A 26,227-nucleotide genomic window follows, 5' to 3' on the forward strand; every position below is an offset into this window, starting at 1 on the left:
GAGTTTATAACATACAGAAAAGCAAACCGTACTACAATAGCATAAAGGATGGAAAGAAAGAAATGAAAGTACACGATTATAAGATTCTTATACTCTGAAGGAAGTAGTATAATGTCACTTGAATGTGGACTGTGACAACTTAAAGATTTATGCTATGAACTGATACAATCACTAAAATAACAAAAAGAATTATAGCTCATAAGCCAACAAAGGAGACACGATGGAACCATGAAAAAAATATTCAATCCAAAAGAAGGCATGAGAGGAAACAAGGAATAAAGCATAAATTGGACAAGTAGAAAACAAATAACAAGATGAAAGACGTAAATCTAACCATATCAATAATCTCTTTAAATATAAATGGTCTAAACACCCAAATTAAAAGCCAGAGATTGCCAAATTGGATAAAAAAGAAAGACTCAAATATATGCTACCTATAAGAAATTGCCCTTTAAATATTAAAACAAAAATAGGTTAAATGTAAAAGGATGGAAAAGGATAACTCATGCCAATGACAATTAAAATAAAGCTGGAATGGTGTATGTCAGACAAAGAAACTCTGACCCGAGATGGTGTCACAGTAGAATTCTATCAAACATTTAAGGAAAAAATATTGCCAATTCCACATAAACCCTTCCAGAAAACTGAAGACAGAATACCTCCCAACTCATTCTATGAGAGGAGCATAACCCCAATATCAAAACTAGACAGAAAATACAAGGGGGAAAAAAAAGCTATAGTCCAATATTCATAGTGATCAAAGATGCGAAAATTCTTTTTTTAAAAAAGTGTTAGCTAATTGAATCCAACAATTTATTAACAGTCTCTGTTCTTCTCATTACAACCTGGTGGTGCACAATTCTGATTTGTCTCCCTAGAGACAATGTTAATTTTGATAATGTCTTAAGATGGTTATCCACCTAAATTCCTCACTTAAGTTACTTGTTTTCTTTTTATAATTAAGTGCTTTATGGGGAAGTCCTTCCAAACTTTATAAATAGCCAGTTCTTTACCAAAATTTCAATTTATTCATTTGTTTATCTATATCAGTATGGACTCATGGATTTCTAATTTTTTCAAAGGATCATAACCCATTAACATCATTTTTTGTTTTAACAGCCTCACTGAGGTATTGATATTTTGACACAGTACACTGCACATATTTCAAATGTAAAATCTGATACTTTTTGACATATGTATACGCCTATGAATCCATCACCATAATCAAGCTTGTAAACATATCCAGCATCTCTCAAAAGCTTTGATGTCCTTTGGTAATTCCAGCCCCATCCCTCCACATACCTCCCACCTCCAGAAAACCACTGATCTGCTTTCTATCAGTATAGACTAGAATTTTCTAGAGTTTTATATAAGTGGAATCATATACCCCATACTCTTTATCCAGCCCTTTTCATTCAACATAATTTTTCTGAGACCCATCATGTTGTTGTATATATCAATAATTCTTTTTTTTTAACTGAGTAGTATTCTACTGCATAAATATACCACAAACCTTTCTACACTGAATTGCCTTTTCACCACTGTATAAAATTCATTGTTCATATTATGTGTGGGTCTATTTCTGGACCCTCTAATCTGTTCCATAGATCAGGCTATCTTCATACCAATACCACACTATCTTATTACTACAGTTTTATAGTAAGTCTTGAAATCAGATAGTATTAGTCCTCAACTTTGTTCTTTTTCAGTGTTATCTTCTAGAATTGACTCTAAAACCCTCTGCATTCTCACATAAATTTTAGAATCGGACTGTCAATTTCTACAAAAAAGCCTGCTGGGATTTTGATTGGGACTGTTATGAATCTACAGATATATTTGGAGAAAATAGACACCTTAACAATATTGAATCTTCCAACCCATGAACATGATATATTTCTCCATTTATCAGGTCTTCTTTAATTTCTCTCAGCAATGTTTTGATCCATATATATCACTTTAAAAATCCCTCCTAAGTAAATAATCCAGGACATAGGGAAAAACCCTATGTACAGAGAGGTTCAGCACAGTGATCATTATAAAAGAAAAACATATAGATAGATGCATCCCAAAAGTAGAAAAAGGGTTAAGTAAATTATGGAACAGTTACACAGTGCAGTATTAAGTAGCCATTTTAGGTGAAGACCATGAAGATTATTGTAACAAAATGGAAAATGCTAAAGATAACATAGTAAATCAGAAAACCAGATAATTATATTGATAGAACTACGGATATAATAGGAAAGGGTTAGAGGAGAGCATATTAAAATCATAATAAGTTTGAATTGGTGAAATTATAGATTTTTCTCTTGAACCTCTAAGTTTTTTATAATTACTGCTTTAATAAATTAAATTTTCTATTTTTTAATTGAGATATAATTCACACACCATAAAATTCACCATTTTTTTTTTTTTTGGCTGCACCAAACGGCATGCAGGATCTTAGTTCTCTGACCAGGGATCGAACCCGAGCTCCCTGAAGTGGAAGCGCAGAGTCTTAACCACTGGATGCCAGGGAAGTCCCTAAAATTCACCATTTTAAAATATACAATTTAGTGGCTTTTACTATATTCACTAACTTGTGCAACTATCACCACTATCTAATTCCAGGACATAAAAACTGTTTTACTTTTTAAAATCAATTATAATATTTTAGTCACACTTTATATAAATATCCATCTTGAGCCTTTGAAATAAGACTGTCTTCATTCAATTTATCAGTACTCATTAATAGATGATAAAGGTTGTGAATGCCCAGTATGTATGAGTTTCCTATTATCTTAGGTTTTACTAACACTCAAGTTCAGTTAATAATTTCATATTAAAATGAGGATCAAACTAAGATGCCAAATGACTTGTCAGCACAATGCAAGTACAAATAGGTCCCTAATTTATAATTTTCACATACTCTTCTCCATAATCATTAGCTTCTATTTGAATTGTTGATTCACTATACCAGCATATGACATAAGCTGCTGGGAAACAAAATCTTGCTCATCACACACTCTGTAATAATGGTCCTCAGCAGTAAATGCACAATTCTTTATAAGTGCATTATACCTTTCACACACATTATCTCACCTGATCCAGGTAAGAGCCCCTTGGGTGGATATTACCATTCTCTCCAAGGCCCCTAACAGAAAAGCTAGGGGCCTTGCTAGGGTTACTCAGCCAGTAAATGGGAGATCCAAGGTTTGAGTCATTGTCTTCTGACTCCAAAAGCCACCTCTTTCTGCTAGACTCCACTGCTCCTCCAAAAACACTGTTAAACATTTTTCATAAATTAGAAGGAAAAAGTCCAGGTGGCCATGGGCCCTCGGTGTTGCCCTCCCCACTCCCGCCCCCAGCTACTTCCCACAACTAGGTCACATGGCCGCCATGGCGCCTGGCCGTGTCTGTGCTCCCAGGAGCCATTCCAGTAAGCCGGCTAACACCAAGATTAGGACAAATTCATGAGCACACAGGGGCCTGGAAAACACCAGTCACACGAACAAACTGCAATCAGGGAGCCACTGGGAGAAGGAAAAGAGGGAGGCCCGGGAGGCATAACGTGTCTCACTACAGACACAGGATAAGACCACAAGACTGTACAGCCCAGGCAGGCAGGTCACGAAGGGGCAGGATACTGGCCACAGTGGGAAAAGGGAAATAGCCTTCCATGATAACCCTCCAGAAGTCCCCACTGCCCTTGGTACGAAATCCAAACGCCTACCAGGCCCATCACGATGCAACCCAGGTGCCCTCTGAACTCATCGCTTACCCTCCCCACTCACTCCCTATCCCCCAACCACAGTGATCAGTCCTGCGCCATCCCCTGCCCCCCGGCCTCTGCACAGGCAGTTCCATAACCTCACCATCTTTCTCCTTCTCACCTGTCAAAATCCTCTTCAGCCTGGACCCAGGCCTCACTCCCCTCACCTTTTCCTAGTCCCAGCCTGGCCCATTCTCCTCTCCTCCCCGTCTACCTTCTCCCAGATGATGTGACTGCTGCCCACCATCCCAGAACTAACAGCAGAGCCAGAGCTCCATCGCCAGTGTGCCTCTCAATCCTCCCTTTCTCTGAACCTCCGTTAGAAAATCCTAGGCTTCTGAGCATGCTGCAGCTCTGGGGCTCTAATCGGGCCCAGACAACGAAAAGCAGGGAAGCCACCGCAGACATGGCCGGGTTGCCACCAAACTTGGCTGTGATCCAAGATGAAAGGCCCAAAGCAACAGAGCTTCCACATGTTAGGGACAATGACGTGACTGTCCTTCAGTGGGGATGGCCTCCTTCCCACAGCCCCCTTTCCCCACTTTGTCTGCCAGGAACAGACAGGCAGACCCTAAGAAGGCCCCTATTTGAGGATCCAGAGCAGAGGCTTTTCCCCCACAGCCAGTCAGGACTGGAATCACAGATGATTCACTTAACGGAAGCCACACGCCCATCACAGCACCCAGGGAGCCCTCCCCACCGCTGCAGCTCCCTTCCCCTATACACTCCAAGGGGAGCCCCCGGGCACTGCTTCCACGAGGAACTGAGCACGCTACCAAGAGGCGAAGTCAAATAAATGCAGGCGTAGACCATGGTCCTACAGGAGTCAGCCCCAAGTCTCATCACCCCAGGCCAGACATCCGGGACCATCACGGACTCCTCCCGGCTCTCAAGGCCTCCCTGGGTCCCCCTCAAGGTCACCCAAAGGGACCACTGACAAGGGCCTGCGTGGCTGGACTATGACGTAAAGAGGATCCCAGCCCAGTTATGGGTCCAGGCTCTGCCTGGGCCCTGCTTTCTAAGCCCACTGGAGAGGCGGGTGTGAGGGGAGGGGGCTGGCACCAGCTGGGCACTGATGTCCAGTCTGCAAACTAGGTTGGGGGATGGGAGCACATACTGGCTCAGGGGAGCAGGGATGGTCTGGGGAGATGCTATAGCAATGTTCCGATCAGAGGAGAGACCAGGCAAAACGGCCACCCAGGACTCTGGCAGCTGGTCCTCAGGGAACCCCACCAGGCCTCCAGGGCTTTGTCGATGTCCCAAACCAAAACAAACTCCTGTGGAGTGTGAAGTATGACGCCCCAAACGTGGGCATTTACAGGCCCAGCACCATCGCACACTTGGTTGTTAGTACTGTGGGACTTTTCATCACCAAATTACAAATTCCAGGAACACATCAAACACAGAAAATCCCACAGCGTTCAATAGGGAAGGAAGAGAAGCAGGTGTCTGAGGGGTACCTCTGCAAGATACTGCAGAGGGAGTGAGCATGGGGAGTTTTTGTGTCCGTATCCAGCAATAATCTAGAAGGACAAGGCAATAAAAATTGTAATTAAGTTACTAACATTTATTAAGTACTCACTATGTATAGGCCCTAATCCAAACACTTCATACACATATTATCTCATTTAATTCCATAACCACCCTATAAGGTAGGCACAATTATTATCCCCTGTTTTACAGATAAAGAAGCAATGACTCCGAAAAGTTAAATAACTTGGCCCAGGGCACACAGCTAACTAAGAACTGAACCCAGGCAGTCTGACTCCAAGACCACATGCTCTTCAACCACAGTGAAATGCTTCTTAGAATACCTGGATACTTCAAAAGAAAGGGTTTTGAACCAGGATTCAAGGGACCTGGATTCTGGGCCAATTCTGCCCCTAATTTGTCACCCCTACTTATATAATCCTGAACAAATCATCCCAGCTTTCAGGACCTCAGCTGGCCCATGTGTACAATGAGAGGTTGCAGAGAATCAGGAATACAAGTGTGGCATACATGCCTCCCCTCTATTACCATGGCACCCATCAGACATCACTAATCAACCACAACACACTGAGCCCAGGTGAAGACTCACTCATTCTCCACCCTCCCCTCAACCACTATGTATCAACTGGTATTGACAAATAAAATGCATTTGCTTTCCCAGAGTTAGATTGTTTCTAAGGTGTCTTCTGACTCTAAAAATCTAAAACTGTGTTACTGGGGTTCTGAAGACAAAATTTTAATTCTAGCCCCACTCCAACTAGATTTTGTCCTTACGCTTCCATTTTCCTTCTGCAAAATGGACATTAGGTTACACGTGGTCAGCTCCACTTTCTCCCCGACCCACAATGGACGACACTCCAAGCCAATGCTTAATCGTAGTTACATGAACTGGATGTGCTGGCCCTCTCTCTCCTCTGTCTCTCTAAGGGAGCCCAATAAAAGGGAGATCTAAGGTCAAAGCCACTGACATAATAGGATGAAGGGGTACAGGTTCCTTTGTACCAAGCACTGTGCTCCCAGAAATTTCCACTTAAAATACAAATACTCCCTAGAGATGGTAACACAGGAAATTATTATCAGTCACTGACACCTTGGCATAAGTTTCTGTCTGTTTTCCCAGCTTCAGCAGCTAGCTGAGAGCAGAGTTCTCTCTTTGGAATGAGAAAGACTCCAAACATAGGTTCTGTTTCAGAGAAGCCCATCCTAAAAAGAAAGTTGCGGGAGGGGGCATTTGGGGAGGGCAGCCACTAGTGGCTGAGAAAGCTTCATGAATAAAACATGCTACACAGCTGCCAAGGCTACTTGCATTTTAATAGGGAACAGTTTGGGGCCAAAAGAATTAATCTCTAATGGTGGAATTACAAGCATCAGCAATGATTTAGGGAGGTATTAAGCAAAGAAAGTTGTTCCAGCATCCCTGAAATCCCATCAAATGAGCTGATGTGAGTGCGCAAGCCCTCAGCAAACAGCAAATATGCTGCAAATTTAAGGGATTAATAATATTATTACTGACAACTTCTGACTCTGCCTGCCAGTGAGCAAGCCTGCCACTACAGAGACAAACCCAGATGCCCACGGGAGCCCAGGACACGCATTCTTTGGTCTGGAAAGCATCCATGTGGGAACCTAGTTGCCAGAAAAACTGAAGAGAACCCTTCCCTCCATCTGCCCCTTAATCACACACACTGAGAAGATGCATAATTAATTTGTTCTCAACAGTTGCTCTGTGGCTAGAAGAGTGAGGGCATTTCTGGAATGGCAATTACAAGCAAAAAAAAAAAAAAAAGAGAGAGAGAGAGAGAAACGTTAGGCCACAAGCAGAATAACATATCCATCCAGCCTGTTTCCCTTCCGTTCCCCTCAACCCTGTTCAGGCTACAGGCCTGGGTATGGGACAGGAGTGGGAAGGAACAAAAAAAAAATCCTAAAAGATACAGAGAAGGAAGACTCATTCTAAGCTCAGAAGAAGAAAAGGTGCAAAGCTCAGGTACAACGTGAAGATCAACAGGCGGGGTATTTGAGGGACAACTGAATATACACGGGAAGTTGATGAAGTTAAAGAATTCTTGTTAATTTCATTCATTGTGATGATGACGTCAATACTTATAAAAATGTCAGTTGTTAGAGATGCATGTTGAAATTACAGTTGAAATGCCATGATTTCTATAATTTAAAATTCTTCAGCAAAAAATATAAATAAATAAATGAAAGAATTATGGCAACATATTTTAGATCTAGGTGCCAGGTATAGGGTTCACCTTATTACTCTCTCTACTTTTTAATTATATTTGAAATTTTTTATATGGAGTTGGGTTTTTCAAGGGGGGGTTGTTTTTTGTTTGTTTGCTTGTTTTTTTCAGATTTAAGGCAGATCCCTACCTGCTGTTCCTAATCTTTCACTGTGGCCTAGGAGGCCCTGTGTGCTCAACCCACGCCAGTCTCTCCTGATTCATTTTGTACCACGTGCCCTGTCATCCACTCTAGTCTATCACGCCAGCCTCCTTTCGGGTCCTTGAACAAGCTGTGCTTGTTCCCATCTCGGGACTTTTAGGCTTGTAGCCTCCTCTTCCCAGGGCCAGCTTCACGGACATGTGACCAGTGCAGTCAGACTGCACCCTGCACTCAGAAAGGCTCCACACTTGTGGTTTAATGCGGAAGACAGAATAATACCTCCCTAACAAAGATGTCCACGACCCTAATCCCTGGAACCTGTGAATATGTTACCTTACATGGCAAAGGAGAATTAAGGCTGCAGAAGAAATTGAGGTTGCTGATGAGCTGACCTTGAGACAGATTAGCTCAGGTGATCCAGGTGGGTCCAGTATAATCACAACGGTTCTTTTAAGTGCAATAGGGGGGGACAAGAAGAGAACCAGAGAGGTACCAGCATGAGGACCTGGCCAGACATTGTTGGCTCTGAAGATGGAGAAAAGGTGCTTTGAGCCAAGGAATGCAGGTGGCCAATAAAAGCTAGAAAAGACAAGGAAATGAATTCTCCCCTAGAGCCCCCAGAAGGAATAAAGCCCTGCTGACACATTCATTTTAGTCCAGTGAGAACCATTTTAGACTTCTGACCTCCAGAGCTGTAAAAGAATAAATTTATATTGTTATAAGCCACTAAGTTCTGTTGTTTTTTTTTTTTTGGCTGCATTGGGTCCTCATTGCTGTGCGCAGGCTTTCCCTAGTTGTGGTGAGCAGGGGCTACTCTTCGTTGCAGTGCGCGGGCTTCTCATTGCTGTGGCTTCTCCTGTTGTGGAGCACAGGCTCTAGGGCGCGCGGGCTTCAGTAGTTGTGGTGCGTGGGCTCAGTAGTTGTAGCACACAGGCTTGGCTGCTCTGCAGCATGTGGGATCTTCCCGGGCCAGGGATCGAACCCTTGTCCCCTGCATTAGCAGGCGGATTCTTAACCACTGCACCACCAGGGAAGTCCAGCCACTACGTTTATACTAGTTTGTTACAGCAGCAATAGGAAACTAATACAGAGTAGCTGTCTTGAAATTCTTAATTTTATCTTTGAATTTGTGTTTTTCAAGTGAAGCCGAATGGGACTATGGAGCATGCACTGGGGGACTCAGCACACACACAGTCCCACCTCCCCGGTGGGTTCTCAGCTGCCCATTCCTCACCCAAGCCCAGTACCCTGGCCCCATCCAGCCTCCCCACAATTACAGCTGCTCTCCACCCAGCATGGCAAACAGGTCATGTTGGTGGGAGATGTCTACATTCTTCCATTGCCCTTCGTCCCTACTGGGGGCCTGGGTACAAGCATAGGAAGGATCGGGGTCTAGCCTCACCACGACAAGTTCAGCAGGTGACTCAGCAGGACTTCTCACTCATGCCCAGTCCAGAGCCTGAGCACATCCCAGCACAGAGGCTGCAATCCCTTGGGAGCTTCCCATCCACTGCGGGTTGGGGCAGCAGGGCCACAAGAAGGGGAAATTGACTTCCCACCCAGCCACAGCCCTGCATCGTCATTTTGCACTGGGCCCTGTAAATTACATAGCCTGCCCTGCCTCTTCCTCTAACAATATTCTCCCAGCTCTTCACTTGCTGGTTTTTTCATCACTTTTCAGTTTCAACTGAAAAACCCCATGTAAGAGAGCTTTTCCAGAGCCCAGCTTCCGTCACTCTTTATCCCGTGACCACGTTTTATCTCTTTTAGGGAACTCAGCAAGAGCTGACATTACCTTGTTTACTTACCCCATTGAGTCACTAAAAAGTATTCACTGAGCCCGTTGTGTGCCAAGCACTGTTCCAAGTGCTAAGGATACAGCAGCAAGAAAAACAGATCGAGTCTCTGCCCTCCTGGACCAGACACTCTTGTGAGTGCCATCAATTGCTAATGATCTCCTATCCCCTCAAGAATAGACCATTGTACACCCAGCACCTCACACAGTACCTGGCTCATAGTAAGTGCTCAAAAATATTTGCTGTACAATTGACTGTATGAATGGTGAGTGGCCCAGGTACTCTGGGCTGTGACCGGGCACAGCATGGAGACATCCCTCTTCATCCTATAGAGTGTGGGGCATGAAGAGCCATCCCAAAAGCAAGAAACTGGAGGGAAGGAGAGGCCTGGAGACAGACTGGGGTGGGAGGGGGCAGTGCCCCAGCTCCCAAACCATGCTGCCTTAAATTAGCTTCACATATGTCCTGCTATTATCTGTCAACAGTTTATTTGTATATTTAAGTGAAGTTATTCTGCTAATTGGACATATGTCTCACGGTTCTACAAGGAAAAGTCTATTAAAAAGTCTTGCTGTAACAGGGAAGAGCTTTGAGGGTAGTTTTATTCAGGAACAGGAAAGGAGCTGAGTGGATTTTAATTTGGTAGAAAATAGCTGCTTGGGGCCAAGACAGTGAGAAGCAGGAAATCAAAATAGGCTATTAGATTACTAGTGTTGTTAACAACCGCCTCCATCACCCTTACAGCTGCAGATTCCTTCCAACAACTTTATTAGTTGTATTATGGCCTTCCATCTACCCCTGCTATTCCAGCGATTCCCATTTTGGAGACGTGGCCACTGAGGCAAGAAAAATGCATCTCGCCCAAGCCAGTATGAATGTGGCCTCATAGCCCCTACGGCCTCACCTCCCAAGCACATCAAGGTGCGAGAATTTCTGCATCTGAGATGAACAGCCCAAAGGGTTTCAGGAGAAATGGTGGAGGGTCGAGGCGATAGGAGAGCGGTAGAGGAAAATACTGGTTTGTCAACTCTCTGATACAGCAAGTTAATCCATGCCTCGACTGCTGGCCTATAGGAAGCCTAGAAGCTCATCCAGTCCAGGAGACAGAGCCAGGAAGTTGAGTGGTTATAGGCACAGGCTCAGGGGCCACCTATCTGGGATTAAATCCAAGACCCTATAGTGGGTTGAACGGTGGCACCCAAAAGATATGCCCATGTCTTATTACCCCCAGAACCTATGATTATAACCTTAATTGGAATAAAGGGTCTTCATAGATTTAATTAAGAATCTTGAGATAAGAACACCCTGGATTGCCCAGATAGGCCCTAAATCCAATGACAAGTGTCCTCAGAAGAAAAGAAAAGAGAAGACAGAGGCAGATATTGGAGTGACGCAGCCACAGGAATGCCTGGAGCCGCCAGAAGCAGCAGGGAAGGATTCTTCCCTAGAACCTCCAGAAGGGGCGTGGCCCTGTCCGCACTTTGTTTTCATTGTTCTGACCTCTAGAACTGTAAGAGAATAAACTTCTGTTGTCATTGGCCACCTAACTTGTGGCCATTTGTCACAACAATCACAGGAAACTAATATACCTGCTTACTAGCTGTACGCCCTTGGACAAGTCACTTAATCTGTTTGTGCTTCAGTTTGTCCATCTGTAAAATAGGGATGACAATGATAGCATCTACCTCGAGGTCATTGTGAAGTTAAAGGAGATAATACAGAGAGAGCTCTCAGCACAGTGCCTGTCCCGTGGTGTTCAGTCAATGTAAACACTTGCTCTTAGCATCAGAAGCCCACCTGGGGAAAAAAAAAAAGAAGCCCACCTGGGGAGCCCATTTTAAAAAATGGGTTCTCCAGGCTTTACCCCAGAATCACTGAAAACAAATTTTAGAGCACAGAGTCTAAGAATCTGTACTTTTAAGGCTCCCCATCTGACAGGTTAGAAACCATCCGTGAGCTCCACAACAGAGTCTCTGCTGTTTCTGGAAAGCTGCCCTTCCAGATACAGATTTCACATCTGTCCTTGGTAACCCAGTCCAGTACTAAAGAACCTTAGGGGTAGGGAAGTCCTAGCTTTTGCCTACTCCTAATCCCCCATCACGCAGCTTCATTCCATTTCCCTGCAGAGGTAGAAAGACCTTGGTCATGGTGAAAGCACCCAGTCCAGGACAAGAAAAGAAACTGCAGGGAGGTTTTCAGTGGAAAAAGCAATCAGCAGTGAGAAGCCCAGCCATGGTTAGTCTGGGATGGGATCTGAGATGAGCAAAGACAGACTGCAGTTGGGGTTTCTCCAGCTCCTGCCCCATTACGTGCAGGATAAACCCTCAACACAGCACCATCTCTGGGGAGCAGGGCCCTCTGCCTTCCTCTGGCCACTCCACAGAACCAGGTGGCAGGGGCAGTTGGAGAGCAGATCTGCAGCAGCAGAAAGCCAGCTCTGAGTGTCAAGGCAGCCCACGTAGGCAAGGGAGCTGCAGACACTGCAAATGAGGAACTGGCTAATGGTGATAATCGTGCTGATCAGGATGAGAGACGCCCAGCACAGGCAATGGCCTCCCATCACCGGAAACCCAGGGGCTAATTTTGTTGGTGGGTTTTGGGGGTTTTTTTGGTTTTTTCTGATTTTGTTTTGTTTCAGCTGTGGCCTTTGGAAAGGGATCACTACTTCTGAGCAGCAGGAACAAATATCAGCCCATCACATAGCTTCAAGCCCGAAGCAGCCCCAGGAGATAAACAGGGTGAGCTAGGGGAAGAGGAAAGCTAGAAAAAGAGGAGCCAAACCCAGCAGGGGAAAGACCGAGGCATTGGAGGGCGCAACCTGGAGTCTGGCCCAGCATCTGCTACTGATGGTGCAGTCTGTGTTTCTCTAAGTGTGACCTGGCACCAGTGTAAAAAAAAGAAAAAGTGGTACAAGAAGCAATTTTGGGTGGTACCCAGAACACGTCTTACTTGCATATGCATTAGACCCCAAAAAAGCAAGCTAGTCTATCAAACCTGCAATTTCACAGATATGTTTGCTTAGAACGATACCAAGTAAAGGAAAAAGAGTCAATAAAATGAAAAATATCATACCAATACATAAATAGTTGGGTATAAAGAAGTGCATGGGAGGGGCTTCCCTGGTGGCACAGTGGTTGAGAGTCTGCCTGCCGATGCAGGGGACACGGGTTTGTGCCCCGGTCCGGGAGGATCCCACATGCCGCAGAGCGGCTGGGTCCGTGAGCCATGGCCGCTCGGCCTGCGCGTCCGGAGCCTGTGCTCCACAACGGGAGAGACCACAGCGGTGAGAGGCCGATGTACCGCGAAAAAAAAAAAAGAAGTGTATGGGAATGACAACTGGTTACACAGGAGGAAGACTGGAATCAGAGAAGAAATACCTAGGGGTCTACAATTATATGGGTAAGGTATCTTTTCTGAAATTGAGCAGGGAGTGTAAGGGTGATCACTGAATTATTTTTTATACTTTTTTTAGGTCTTATATATTTCACATGTTTCTAGAAATATAAAAGGTATGCAGGCATGGCAAAGTGGGTACTGTTATGGGCCATGGTCCATAGGTCACTGAGAAGTCCAGAGCAACCAGGAAGACAGCTTGGCATTTGCGTGGTCTGCCTGGGAACTACAGAGAAGCCACCGCACAGTGGGCCCAATCTCCTGGGCAAGCTCAAGGCACACCACATTTTCCCCCAGGGTCCCCACTAATGGGAGTGGACCCCACCAAGGCTTTCCCCAGCCCACACCAAGGCCCAAGAGCCTCCTGCTGTGTAACTCTCTCTGAATCAGAAAGACTTTGGGGTCAGGGCCACTGCAGCAAGTTGTGTAGGTTTGCAATGCAGTACTCAGAAAGATCTGGGTATGCAGAAAACTGAAAAGGAGGTGTTAGATTCAGTAGCAGACTCTGGTCTCCCTACTCCACAGGCCTGGTCCTTAGATGACCCAACCAGAGCACATTAAATGCAGCTCATGCTCCTGCAGAAATTATCACAAACTCTGAGAAAGCCAGTCACCAAGACAGCAAGGATTCAATTTCCCTCCTCCTCTGTGCAGAATACTCTCAGGCAAATATTCCATGATGACAAACAAAAGCAGTAAAAGGGGATCTGAGGGACAGAATGCATTAAAACTCCCTGAAAAGCGTCCACGCCAGCTTGACAGACACCAAACGTGCAAAAGGAACAGCAACACAATTAGAAAAGGCAACTCCAGGCCTTCTAGGCATGGACCCCCACCCGCCAGGTGGGGTTAGCAGCCCCTCCCATGCAGGGCTCCTGCCCACCACGCACGCTCCACCCACCCCGATCCTCCTGGCTAGGAGTTAGCTGCTGTCAGGGGCCAGAGCTAGAATGAAACCACATTGATCTTCTGCAACTGGAGATTTAACGTCTGGTCCCCCCACTAGACTGTGAGCAACTGGAGGGCAGAGATCGAGTCTTATTTCCCTTTATGTCCTCTGAGCCTGAGCCTGACGCAGGACCTGGCACACAGCAGGCTCAGTTAACGTTGGTTAAAATAACAGGTGGATGGAAGAATGGTGAACACGTGTCCTGGTTTGGCCAGAATAGTCCCAGGTTTCAGAGAATATTCCTAAAGAGTCAGACGCTGCTACAGTTCCCCTTGCAAAGCAAGAAGAGCTTTAAAATGCTTGCTGAGTTATCATACTCTCACTAAGCTGCGAGTGTGGTTATCCTCAAAACCAGCGGTTGCTCAATAGCTTAAGAGTTGAACCTCCCAAAGCAATCTACTGATTCCTTTGGAGGGTCTACACTCCCCTCCACTGGGGAGTGCAAAGTCCAAATATTTGTTGAATTAATAACTCTTTGGGTGATGGGTTAAATAAGTAAAGGAATCCCAGGGAGAAGGCTCTATTGCCCTTCTCTCTCTTCCTCTGTGTTTCCCAAGCCCACCCCAGGCAGCATCACAGCCTCAGGGCTTGCACCAGAGGGCGCGGACCATGGGGAGAAGCTGCACAGGCATCTTTGGTTCCACTTTCTATCCAACTTGGTGCTTTCCCCCAGGTTGCAAGTGGATAAAAAGTGAGACAACCAAGTATAAAGTGCAAAGAACATGAGATTGGGCAAGATCTGGATGTCCAAGACCAAGTCTGCGATCTGCCAAGACCTGCAGGGGGCTGGGGGGGTGCCTGAAGAAGTAACACCCTGCTCTGGGCCTCCAGTTCCACATGTGACCATTAGAGGTTTGAGTTAGCTGATGCCAAAGATGTCTTTCCCAAGTTCAATGGAATGATTATAAATAGCCATCACCTTCCCTGAGCTCCTTATTCTGCTCCTCTGACCAATACCCACTGGTCAGAAGTGGAGTCCATTTTCCCCCAAAATACCCTACCACATGCCATAATTCTAAAGGTAGACAGCACATGACTCCTCCCTCTAAATGCAGATTTCAGTAATGCTGAAATTGTCAGCCCCTATTCAAGCCCGAAGCAGCCTGTGTCCCTATCCAAGGTCAGGTGTAAAGGTTAGCAGGATTTAATGGGCACAAAAGGTTCTTACAGCAAATTTAAAGCTACCTCCCCTTCCGAGGGTAAGTGCTGCAGGTAAGCCTCCTTTCACTAAGTTTCAGGCAAGCACGTGGAGGGAGCCCCATCAGAGGTGTAAGGCTCCTGACCTCTCTCTTCCCTCTCCCTCCCTCCCTGTGGGAGGAGGAATCCTCAACCGGATTGGTGAGTTTGGGAGAAGAAACAGCTCACCTCTTCCTCTCTCCTCCCTTTTGGGATCTGCAAACCTGCAGAACACTGGTATTCAGTCCCTCCCTGCCCTAAGAGGCAGGCCCCCATCTGAGAGGCTTGTCCTGCCACGTCTGTGCCTGGGTAGGCAAGTCTATCAAATTCAGGGGTGAAGTTCAACAAGCCCACTTGTTCACAGGCCCAAGACATGTGATCCAGCCGAACATTTACCAGTAATAAAGCTGACATTTTGATCTCTACCTGGCAGAGTCCTGCATCTCCTTGGTTCTGCTTCTTGGGCAAAGAGGAAAAGAGTATTTATATCTTTACCTCCTAAGCCCAAATATTTATTAAGTACCGTAGTAACTAATATGACGCACACATACTGCACACCTGAAGCATCCCGGGAAGCATACCACAGGAGCCCAGTGACCTGCTCCATAAACAAGAAACTGAATTCAGCTAAAGATTCCCAGTCACAGCAACAATCAAGGTCCCCTCCCTATATTAGGACTCCGATTAAGAAAGGAAAAGGCACATGCGATTTCTCTCACTCTCTCACTTTATCCTCTCCACACACGTACACGTACACACACACACACACACACACACACACACATACCACTTTTTTATTCATTGTCTAACTCAAAGCAGAAGCTCAGAAAATATTCAGTAACTGATGACTTTAAGCATTCTCATTCATTAATGGCTTAACAAAACTTTACTCTAGAACTTTCCAGGGCTCCCTACTGTCCATGGTATAAAACTTGGCCTTTAGTCCCTCTGCAACCTACCTCTAATTCTGTTTGCCAGTATAACCCTCCACTCACTCATAACCTAGTCTCCAGTTACACTGAACTACTCTCTGCTTCTTATAGACAATCGCCAAAATTTTACCCATCAACCTCAGCCCAGATCACCTTGTCCCCAATGCTACATGTTTCTATCTTATGCATCTATCCAAACCCAGCTCAAATACCCCCTTAATTCACCTTGAGCCACTCTCTCTGCTCTTGTATGCCTTAGGGGTGTTAACTAATTTGGGCTATACTAGGGTTTAACAAATAAGTGAATATATTGTAGATAATAGGCATTCTCACTGTTGGAGAAATAAGTTACATATAAGGAAAGCGAGAAGGCTATAATGAACTCTGTGAGTTTAGATTGAAATTAGAGGTATCAGCATGAGCTCATGTTTTTTTAATAGACAGATGTGTTTATGCATGAGCTAAGTATACATCCATATATTTCCTAGCTATGTCTCCTGGAAGAGCCTAGAAACAACAGCACCCCAGTAGCAACATGCATCCACATCTTGGTTTCTGAATACCATTCTCCAATAAAAGGAATCAGGGCTCCTTGGAGAAGTGACTGATTCCAGGGATTGGGCAATGAAAATACAAGATGAGCCTGGGGCAACTTGTGGTACCACAAAGTTAAGACAGTGCTGAAAAATGATGGGGCATATCAAAAGAACACAGGAGACAACCTGAAGAAGCTCCCAATGGCCGAAGTCAGAACAATTTGAGTGATAAAAAGAAATAATGATTATTTTGGACTCTAACCCATAGAATAAAATAAATATCCATGAGTTGATACTGATAAAAATAAACAAATAACTGATTGAGAAGGGACAGCTATTTCTTGTAGGATAATTCCAATTAATACATGTAAAAATAAGAAAAATAGAAAATAATTAACTTGTTCATTAAAATGGTAAGGAGCCATCAAGGCAAACTGTGCTTCTAGATCTCCTCTCTGGCTGGTTAAATAACCCACAGTATTTAATTAAGTAAAGCTTCTCATCTCTGTTCTTACAAACTTAGCTGGGGCAAAGACCCACTTTACAGTTAGGGAAGTAGAGGTGTTGGGTGACAGACCAGGAGCTCTAGGTCCAAAATGGCTCACATTCTACCCAGCACCATCGTTCTATCTCCTCATCCTCCATGGGCCTTAGAATTTCTGAATTTCATTTCTTTCCTTGAGTTACTGGTCCTTCTGTGACCTATCAAAACACTAATTACGCTTCCCCAAGAGTTTATCAGAACTCATTTGGCTGCAAGGAACAGAAAACTGAACTCAAAACATCTTAAACAAAAAGAGAATTTCCTGGCATAAATAACTGAAAAGTCCAGTGGTAGTCTAGCTTAGGACTCAAATATATCTCTCCACAATACTGGCTCCATTCACAGATGGGCTCTCCCCTCGTGGTGGCAAAATGGCTGCCAGCAGCTCTAAGCCAACATCTGATACTCTCAGGTAATCCAGCAGAAAAGACAGTGTCACAGGGGGGACACCCCCAAAAGTCCTGGAGCTGATTTAAGTTCACTGACCAGCACTGGCTTAGATACTCATCCTTGAATCAATCACTAGGGCCAGAGGAATGGACTACACTGATAGCCAAAGTCACATGCCCACCCTGAGGGTGGGGGGAGCTACACTCAAACCTCAAGGCATGTATATGAGATAGGAGTGGTTCCCCAAAGGAAAGTTTAGATGCTGCTCCCTAAAACAAGAATGGCTCCTGTGCTGCAAAATTAACATATGTCCACTACACCTCGACTCCTTGGTCAGAGTCAACTCAGTCCTGCCTCCTCCAGCCCATCGTCTGGACAGCTGTACCAGCAGTGACTTCTTTCTGCTTCAGGCACAGGCAAGTTCACACCCGTCCTTTCTGGGCACCAGGAGTCTCGTTCTCCAAAGCACCTGGGTCCCGTCCCACGCCCTCACTGCCCAGCAAAGTGCCACCGTGCCCCTAGAAAACACACCTTCACGCTGGCTCCCACCCCCTCTCGAAGCAGAGCTGAGTCACTGCGATCCCAGCCAGCTGAGCACTAACCTTGAAAGTGCTTCTCGAAGTCACTGCCTGCCAAGCTCCCGGCTCTGGCGCACTCCGGGACCTGGGGACACTGGCTTAACAGGTGAGATAATTATGTTTTACCCGTCACTCACTTCTTTATCAGTCTCACAGACCAGAACAGATAAGTGCTCTGATGCAAGAAAACACTTCTGCGGTATTTACTTGTGCTCTTTAGTGCTGGCCGGCTCTCCCTTCCCAGGCACAACTCCCAGGGACCAGCCTGCACCCTGTTATCTGGTGCCAGTCACCACGCGCTGCTGCTCTCTTGTCAACTGCCAGACTGTACTTTCCTAACTGCATTCCCCCAAGCTTCTCCAGGACCTGCAGCACCACTGCTTTCCAGATGACTTACACATGAAGGGCAACTGTCTTCACGACATCCATCCCCCTGTCTGCTCTGCAGATTCCCCAAGGCAGAGGGCTTGCCCCTGTGCCCTGGCCTGGACCTCTCTGCAAAACGTGGCTCTGGTGGGTTCCAAGGCCCATAGCATTGGTTAGGTGGAGAAAAGGGGGTAGGGAAAAGCAGGGGGCATTAGGTCTCAGAGACAAGGACTTTGAGATCTTCCAATACAAACTAACATTTCATTCATTCATTCATTCAACAAACCTTTATTTAGGAGCTACTGTGTCCTGGGTACTGTAGTAGGTGCTGCAGAAGTGAAGATACACAACATAGACCAAGTCTCTTTCCTCATGGAGCATACCTTCTAGTAGACATCTGACTTAGTTTTGATACCTGCTTTATTTACATTTACATTCACAACACACTGTCTCAGATACTATCCATACCTCAGTAAGTGGTATAACTATCTGTAGTCCACAGACCCCAAAAGTTGGAATGACCTTCTCAAAGCCAAGGCACAAACTCAGGTCTTCTGACTACAAACATTACTCTCTTTCTGGGGCCTCTCCCAAGGCAGGGAGCTAGCAGGGTACAGCCTGGCATTGAGACAGACATTAACTCAACTCAGTCCCAGGCATCACTGCTAGAGATAGGAGATGTAAAAAAGAAAGACCCATCCCTGATCTAAAAGAATTTATGGTCTAAAGAGAGAGAAAGACACATAACCAACTATCATCTATGACAGGAATAAAGAACATAGAGTGGTTAAATACAAATACGAAGATCTCTCTGGAAAGATATACAAGAAATAATGATCACCTCCAGGCAGAAAAATTGGGTACCTGAGAAACAGGGATAGGAGGGTCATTTTTTATGTTCAAATATTATATATTTTGAATTGTGTACCATTGAATTTACTTCTCATTAAATGACACTGTGAGGATGCAATCAGCCAAATGCTGAATGTAGGAAATTCCACAGGATAAATGATCTGGTTTCTTCAACAAGCAAATAGCTCCCCCAAAAAGCAGGGAGGGGAAATATTATAGACTTAAAAAGATTTAGGAAACATCAGCCAAACATAATATATGAACCTTGTTTGGATCCAGATTTGAATCAACTTAAAAAAGAAATTTTGGGGACAACATGGAAGGTTTTTTTAAAAATACATTTATTTATTTATTTATTTATTTTTGGCTGTGTTGGGTCTTTGTTGCTGCCCGCGGGCTTTCTCTAGTTGTGGCGAGCGGGGGCTACTCTTCCTTGCAGTGCACGGGCTTCTCATTGCGGTGGCTTCTCTTGTTGCGGAGCACGAGCTCTAGGCACACAGTCTTCAGCAGTTGTGGCATGCGGGCTCAGTAGTTGTGGCACACGGGCTCTAGAGCACAGGCTCAGTAGTTGTGGCTCACAGGCTCTAGAGCACAGGCTCAGTAGTTGTGGCTTATGGGCTCTAGAGCACTGGCTCAGTAATTGTGGCACACGGGCTTAGTTGCTCCGCGGCATGTGGGATCTTCCTGCACCAGGGCTCGAACCCCCATCCCCTGCATTGGCAGGCGGATTCTTAACCACTGCGCCACCAGGGAAGTCCCAAAAAGGAAGATTTGAATATGGACTAGCTACTAGAGGTTATTAAGGAATTATTATCAATTTTGTTAGGTATGATCATGGTACCGTAGTTAAGGTTTTTTTAAGGTCCTTATCTGCTAGAGATACATTCTGAAGTATTTACAAATGAAATAATATGATGCCAGAGATTTGTTTTTAAATATTTCAGCAAAAAATAATAATAAATAAATAAATGAATAAAGAAGTAAATGAAGGAATGAATAAATAAAGGGAAGAGTAGATGAAACAAGATTGGCAAAAGGTTGATAATTTCTGAAGCTGGATGACAGTTCCATAGGGGCTCATACTACTCTACCCTTATGGATGGTTGAAATTTCCATAATGAAAAGTTTAAATAAAAATTTAAAAATTAATTATTCCAGCCACCTAGGATGACTGAGGAGGTAAGTGTCACAGAGGAAAGGTATTTGAGCTGAGTCCTGAAGGATGACTAGGAATTTTCTAAGGGGCAAAGGGCCTTCCAGGCTGAGTAAAGATACACAGATCTATCACAAACCTCTCTCTGGGAGAACCAAAGTTATATACACTTGACCTCAAACTCAACTTACATCCCACACAAGTGCCCTCTTGCTTAATCCCCCAACTCTCTGGGACATGTAGACATAGCACCAAAATCAACCATCCTGTTCCAAATGAGAACAGAGTGTGTGGTCGGCAGCTCCACTCAGAGACCTACAATAGGCCCCGGCGTAGCCTTCAGAGGACAGGAAGGCAATTAACCTCTCTCAACTGGGTTTTGCCTGACAAGGCAGTTTAGAAGCCAGCTGAGTTATCTCAGGGACAGAGCCTTCATTCCTCCTGAGTCATCCCAGACGCGTGCCCTCCCCAGACATACACACCAGCCTCCCCAGCAGCACCTTATAGATTTATAACCTCAGTACTGGGGGGTCCAGCTTGACGGCAGCTTGGCAGCCCAGCCCATGGGCACTAAAACACGCCCCCTCCTTCCTCCCAAGCCCCCAGCCTCAATCCCTACACTGCCCCCACCCACCTCCAGCTGCACTCAGGAAGCTTGCTGGCTTTGCAGTCACTTCAGGACTTACCCAGGCCTGGTCTAGCTCAGATGGGTCCCACAGGTCCCTTACCTTGGATCGAAGCTGCAAGTATTCCTCTGAACCATAGGGGACACTCCTCAAGGAGGTAAGATAGTCGTAACTGATGGCAGCTGTCTGTGAACCAAGGAAGAGGAAGGCTTAGCACCAGACATCAAATATTACTCCTCTGTCCAAGGCCTGTAGCTGCAGCCCCCTGACACAGGTGGTATGTCTAGAGAAGCAGTCCAACCTCTAAGAGGCCCTGCTCCCAGATTTCGAGCTGGCTGGCTTCTTCCTGTCATTCAAGGCTCTGTACAAATGCTACCCCTGCAGAGACCCTCAATCTAAAGTTACCCCCATCCACCAGGAACTCCCAATTATTTATTATAGCAAACTACCATCCAAAATTACCTTGCTCATTTGTTTCCTTGTATATGGATGGTTTCCACTTCACTAGAAATTAAGCTCTATAAGCTCAGGGGCATGTCCTTCCTGTTCATCATCGTATCCCCTGCACCTTTCACAGTGCCAGGCTACTCTTCATTGCGGTGCACGGGCTTCTCGTGGTGGCTTCTCTTGTTGTGGAGCACGGGCTCTAGGCATATGGGCTTCAGTAGTTGTGGCACGCAGGCTTGGTAGTTGTGGCTTGCAGGCTCTAGAGCGCAGGCTCAGTAGTTGTGGCGCACAGGCTTAGCTGCTTCACGGCATGTGGGATCTTCCCAGACCAGGGCTCGAACCCATGTCCCCCTGCATTGGTAGGCGGATTCTTAACCACTGTGCCACCAGGGAAGCCCTAGATTGTTTTTTTGACCCATTCATGTGAACACTCCTCAGCCAGAAGGTCCTTCAAAGCTGCACCTGTAGGGGCTTCCCTGGTGGCGCAGTGATTGGGAATCTGCCAGCTAATACAGGGGACATGGGTTCGAGCCCTGGTCTGGGAAGATACCACATGCCGCGGAGCAACTAGCCCCGTGAGCCACAACTACTGAGCCTGCGTCTGGAGCCTGTGCCCCACAACAAGAGAGGCCATGATAGTGAGAGGCCCGCGCACTGCGATGAAGAGTGGCCCCCTCTCGCCACAACTGGAGAAAGCCCTCGCACAGAAACGAAGACCCAACACAGCAAAAATAAATAAATAAATAAATAAATTTTTAAAATATATACATTAAAAAAAAAAAAAAAGCTGCACCTGCATGGGACAGTTCGTTTCTACCCCTAAGACATATAAGATAATGCTAGGCCCCAAAAAGGCATTCAGCAAACACTTAGGAATCACTACATATGCCATGGCCTGTTTATCTATTTGCTAATCTTGAGTCTATGACCCAGTTTACGTTAAAGAGCAGGCACTACATCTGAGCCAGGCTAGGAAGAAGACGGGACAACACTGAGTATTAAGGAAATGATTAGACAACAGCCCAGACAGACTGTGCATCAGAGTGTCTCTACACCGAGGGGAAGAAAGCATGGGCTCATCCTGCAGCAGACAAAGGAGGAAAGAAAGCAGGACGCATGTGGCACTCTACCCACCAATGGAGCAATTATGTAGGGCTGCCTGGAACAGCCACTTTCAGCAGAGTTAAAGAGGATGCAATCACACCAGAACGATGTTCCTGAACCACTGGAGAAAGCCTCTAACAGTCAAATATTCAATTCAGATTCTGTTAGTTTGGAGCTTGGAGGGGATCGGCAAAGTTCTTCGAGGCATAGATACTCAGAGCATGAGCCCTGCATCACGAACCACTCACGAGCTCACTGGAGGCAGCCCAAGTTTTCTGGTAGAATTTACTCAAAGCTGCAAAGCTCTCTTTCCATGTGTTTCCTGAGAAGACCGCCTCCTGAGTCTGTCACTAAAATAAGGTAAGGAGGTTCTGTAAAGGTAAAGGCTTCAGAACAGAGACCCCATGCAATACCACTCTGTTTAACTTCAGGATGCCAGAGGCTGTGTGAACAGGGATACAGGCACACAGGGGTGCACACCCATGCCTGTGCAACTGTGTAGTGGGAGCTTCACACGTGTAAGGGTACATGTGAATCTCCACATATGTGTGACTGGCAGGTACATCTGCTACATGTATGAACACCTGCAAGTAATACTGCAGTTCCTCTGCCCCTCCCAAAAGGTGAAGAACCTACCGTGGCAACTGCTCTGCCCACCCTGACAGCGCCAAAGTCGTTGAGGTCCAAGTACTTGTTGCTGTAGAGGTAGACGCCAGAGGCGGCAAGAGCCATGCTGGTCCACGAAGCAAGCTTGAGAGCCCTCCGGGCCATGTCCCCAGACCCTGAAGAAGGAAAGCAGAGGAAGAGGAGCAGTTAAGAGTTTCCCAGGTGGTCAAATTCAAATCTGGGCTCTGCCACTTAGACTGCATGATCTTCAGTCATTTCCTCAATCTCGCTGCACCTGTGTTTCCTCATTTGTAAAACAGGAGGATACCTACCTCAAAAGCTGTTGGGATAAGATGAGATCGTGTATGTGAAATGCTTAGCACAGTACCCAGCATAAGTCAACTGTCAAAGTCATTCTTCCTTCAACAGTACCAGGCACTGTTCTAGGCACTAGGGAGAGAGCCAAGAAAACAGACAACGTTCTTACAGTCTAGAGGGGATGACAGATCACAAGCAAACAGACATGTATTAGAATAGCAGCAGGTATTCAGTGCTGAGAAGAAAATCAAAGTGGGTAAGAGGAAGGATGACGAATATGTGATGAAGGATGCTGTTTTAGATAAGAGAAGCGAGTGCGTGTTAACGACTCTTACGGAAACTATGACTGGACCACTAAGCACACAAAGGCGTCATTAGCTCCCTGTGCCCAGGTCAGAAGTAACCACAGCCAAGATGGCAGCTGGTCAGAGCAGCCAGGTAAGCCCTCCACATCTGACTGATTTTCAAAATATTTATTTTAATTAGAATAGACAGCCCCTTTTCTAGACTGTAAGCTCCTTGAGGGCAAACACCATGGCTGTTACTACTTGTCCACTCACAGCCCTCCAGGCTGCTTTCTGGTTAGGGGCTCAAGGTCCACCTGCTGATTTGCTCCGTTTCACCAAACTCACACTCCCATTCAGTGGGACCAAGTGGGCTCCCGGCTCCCTTTCCCCACCCTACTTGTACTGCTCAGCGTGCCAGGTGGCTGCACAGACAGTCTTTGGGGCCACTGTAGCCAGTGGGCAGATTCCCCTTCAATTCCTAGGAATTCTATATCAGAATAAAGTCCTTGACCGCAGCTGCAGCTGCCAGTGGAGAAGTCCCACCCAGAAGGGCCACCATCAAGCCACCTGCAGCTGCAAACCCGGCACAAATGCAGCAGGAAAATTTAGGTCATCACCCTGTTTGCTTCTGCCCTGGACTCAGTCTGTGACCATCCCCTCCCTGCTCTGTGCCTCTGTTTCCCCTTTGTATGGAAACAATTGCTCCAAACAGCCTTGTCTGCATTTTCTTTAAAGTCTATCTTGACTCATGCCTCATAATATAGTCACAGATTTTTTTTAAGTATCCACAGGGACATATTTTTCCATTCTTTTACTTTCAACTTACACTTTATACTGTTTCTCTAAATAGCATATAGTTGATTTTGTTTGCATTTAACAGAATCACTTATGTATTTGGATTTAATTTTACCATCTTCTGTGCTTTCTATATTCCTACCTGTTCTGTTTCTTTTTCTCTCCTTTCTTGACTTTTCTGGACCCAGTTCTTTTTATAATCCCATTGTTTTTCCCTTTGCAGTGTTTTTTCCTAGCCAGCATTTCTAAAGTGTGGTCAGAGGAACTCTTAAAAAAAATAAATATCTATCTGGGTGCCATTTCAAAAATGTAGATTTCTGCTAGACTCACGGACATAGAAAGCAAGCTTATGATTACCAAAGGGGAAAGTGGGGGAAGGGATAAATTGGGAATGTGAGATTAACAGATACACGCTACTATATATAAAATAGATAAACAACAAGGACCTACTGTAAAGCATAGGGAACTATATTCAATATCTTATAATAACCTATAATGGAAAAGAATGTGAAAAATAATATATATGTATAACTGAATCACTTTGCTATACACCTGAAACACTGTAAATCAACTATACTCCAAAAAAATAATAATAATGATAATGATGTAGTAAAGTAAAAAAAAAAAAAAAAAAAAAAGTGCAGATTTCTGAAGTTCACCCCTTGGCCCACTGAATCATCAAAGCTGGGGGTAGGACTCAGGAATCTGCATTTTAATAGGAAATATATTGGGTTATTTTTATGCAAAGTTTGAGAACCACTCTTCTAAATATTTCATTTTTAATAAAGAGAGGCTTCACATGTTCAAATTCATCAGTGAAACCATGCCCCCTTCCAAGTTTATCCTACCCACTCACAACCCCAGATGACTGCATTCACCCAACAAGGATGACTGCAGCAATTTTTTTTTTTTTTTTTTTTTTGGCTGCATTGGATCTTCGTTGTTGCACGCGGGCTTTCTCTAGTTGCAGTGAGTGGGGGCTTCTCATTGCGGTGGCTTCTCTTGTTGCAGAGCACGGGCTCCAGGCACATGGGTTTCAGTAGTTGTGGCATGTGGGCTCAGCAGTTGTGGCTCGCGGGCTCTAGATCTAAGGCTCAGTAGTTGTGGTGCATGGGTTTAGCTGCTCCGCGACATGTGAGATCTTCCCGGACCAGGGCTTGAACCCGTGTCCCCTGCATCAGCAGATGGATTCTTAACCACTGCGCCACCAAGGAAGTCCCATGCAAGCAATTTTTTTTTTTTTTTTTTTTTTTGCGGTACGCGGGCCTCTCACTGTTGTGGCCTCTCCTGTTGCGGAGCACAGGCTCTGGACGCACAGGCTCAGCGGCCATGGCTCACGGGCCCAGCCGCTCCGCGGCATGTGGGATCTTCCCAGACCGGGGCACGAACCCATGTCCCCTGCATCGGCAGGCGGATTCTCAACCACTGCGCCACCAGGGAAGCCCAGCAAGCAATTATTTTTAAGGGGATAATTTAAGAAACTCATTTCTTTCACTAAAAGCAAATGCTCTGGCCCAACTCCTGGGAGCAGTTCCTAACTCTGCAAGAAAGGGGTTTATAAACAAAAAGAATAAATTAAACCTTGCTTTGCAGTGTCCCCTTTCTTTACATCTTCTTTGTTTTATGAAAACTTCCTTACCCCATCCCTCATTCCTTTCAGATGAGAGAGAGCACAGTGGTTGAGAATGAGCACTCCAGAATCCAGTGGGCCTGAGTTTGAGTCCCGACACCATCACTTACACATTGGGT

At 45.4% G+C, this 26,227-nt stretch overlaps 1 protein-coding gene across 5 annotated transcripts in view; it reads right to left on the reverse strand.

Moving 5' to 3' along the window:
* Positions 1-26,227, reverse strand: part of ADCK1 (aarF domain containing kinase 1) — a 111,268-nt gene that overhangs the window by 77,831 nt on the left and 7,210 nt on the right. For all 5 annotated transcript variants that reach the window (XM_067729144.1, XM_067729118.1, XM_067729119.1 and 2 more), the window contains exons 2-3: positions 23,109-23,254; positions 21,024-21,107 (exon numbers count right to left, since the gene is read on the reverse strand). In XM_067729144.1, coding sequence (XP_067585245.1) covers positions 21,024-21,107; positions 23,109-23,243 — 219 coding nt within the window. In that variant the 5' untranslated portion in view covers positions 23,244-23,254. The remainder of the gene's footprint in view (positions 1-21,023; positions 21,108-23,108; positions 23,255-26,227) is intronic.

The sequence above is a fragment of the Pseudorca crassidens genome, chromosome 1 (genome assembly GCF_039906515.1).
Source record: "Pseudorca crassidens isolate mPseCra1 chromosome 1, mPseCra1.hap1, whole genome shotgun sequence".
Lineage (NCBI taxonomy): Eukaryota > Metazoa > Chordata > Mammalia > Artiodactyla > Delphinidae > Pseudorca > Pseudorca crassidens.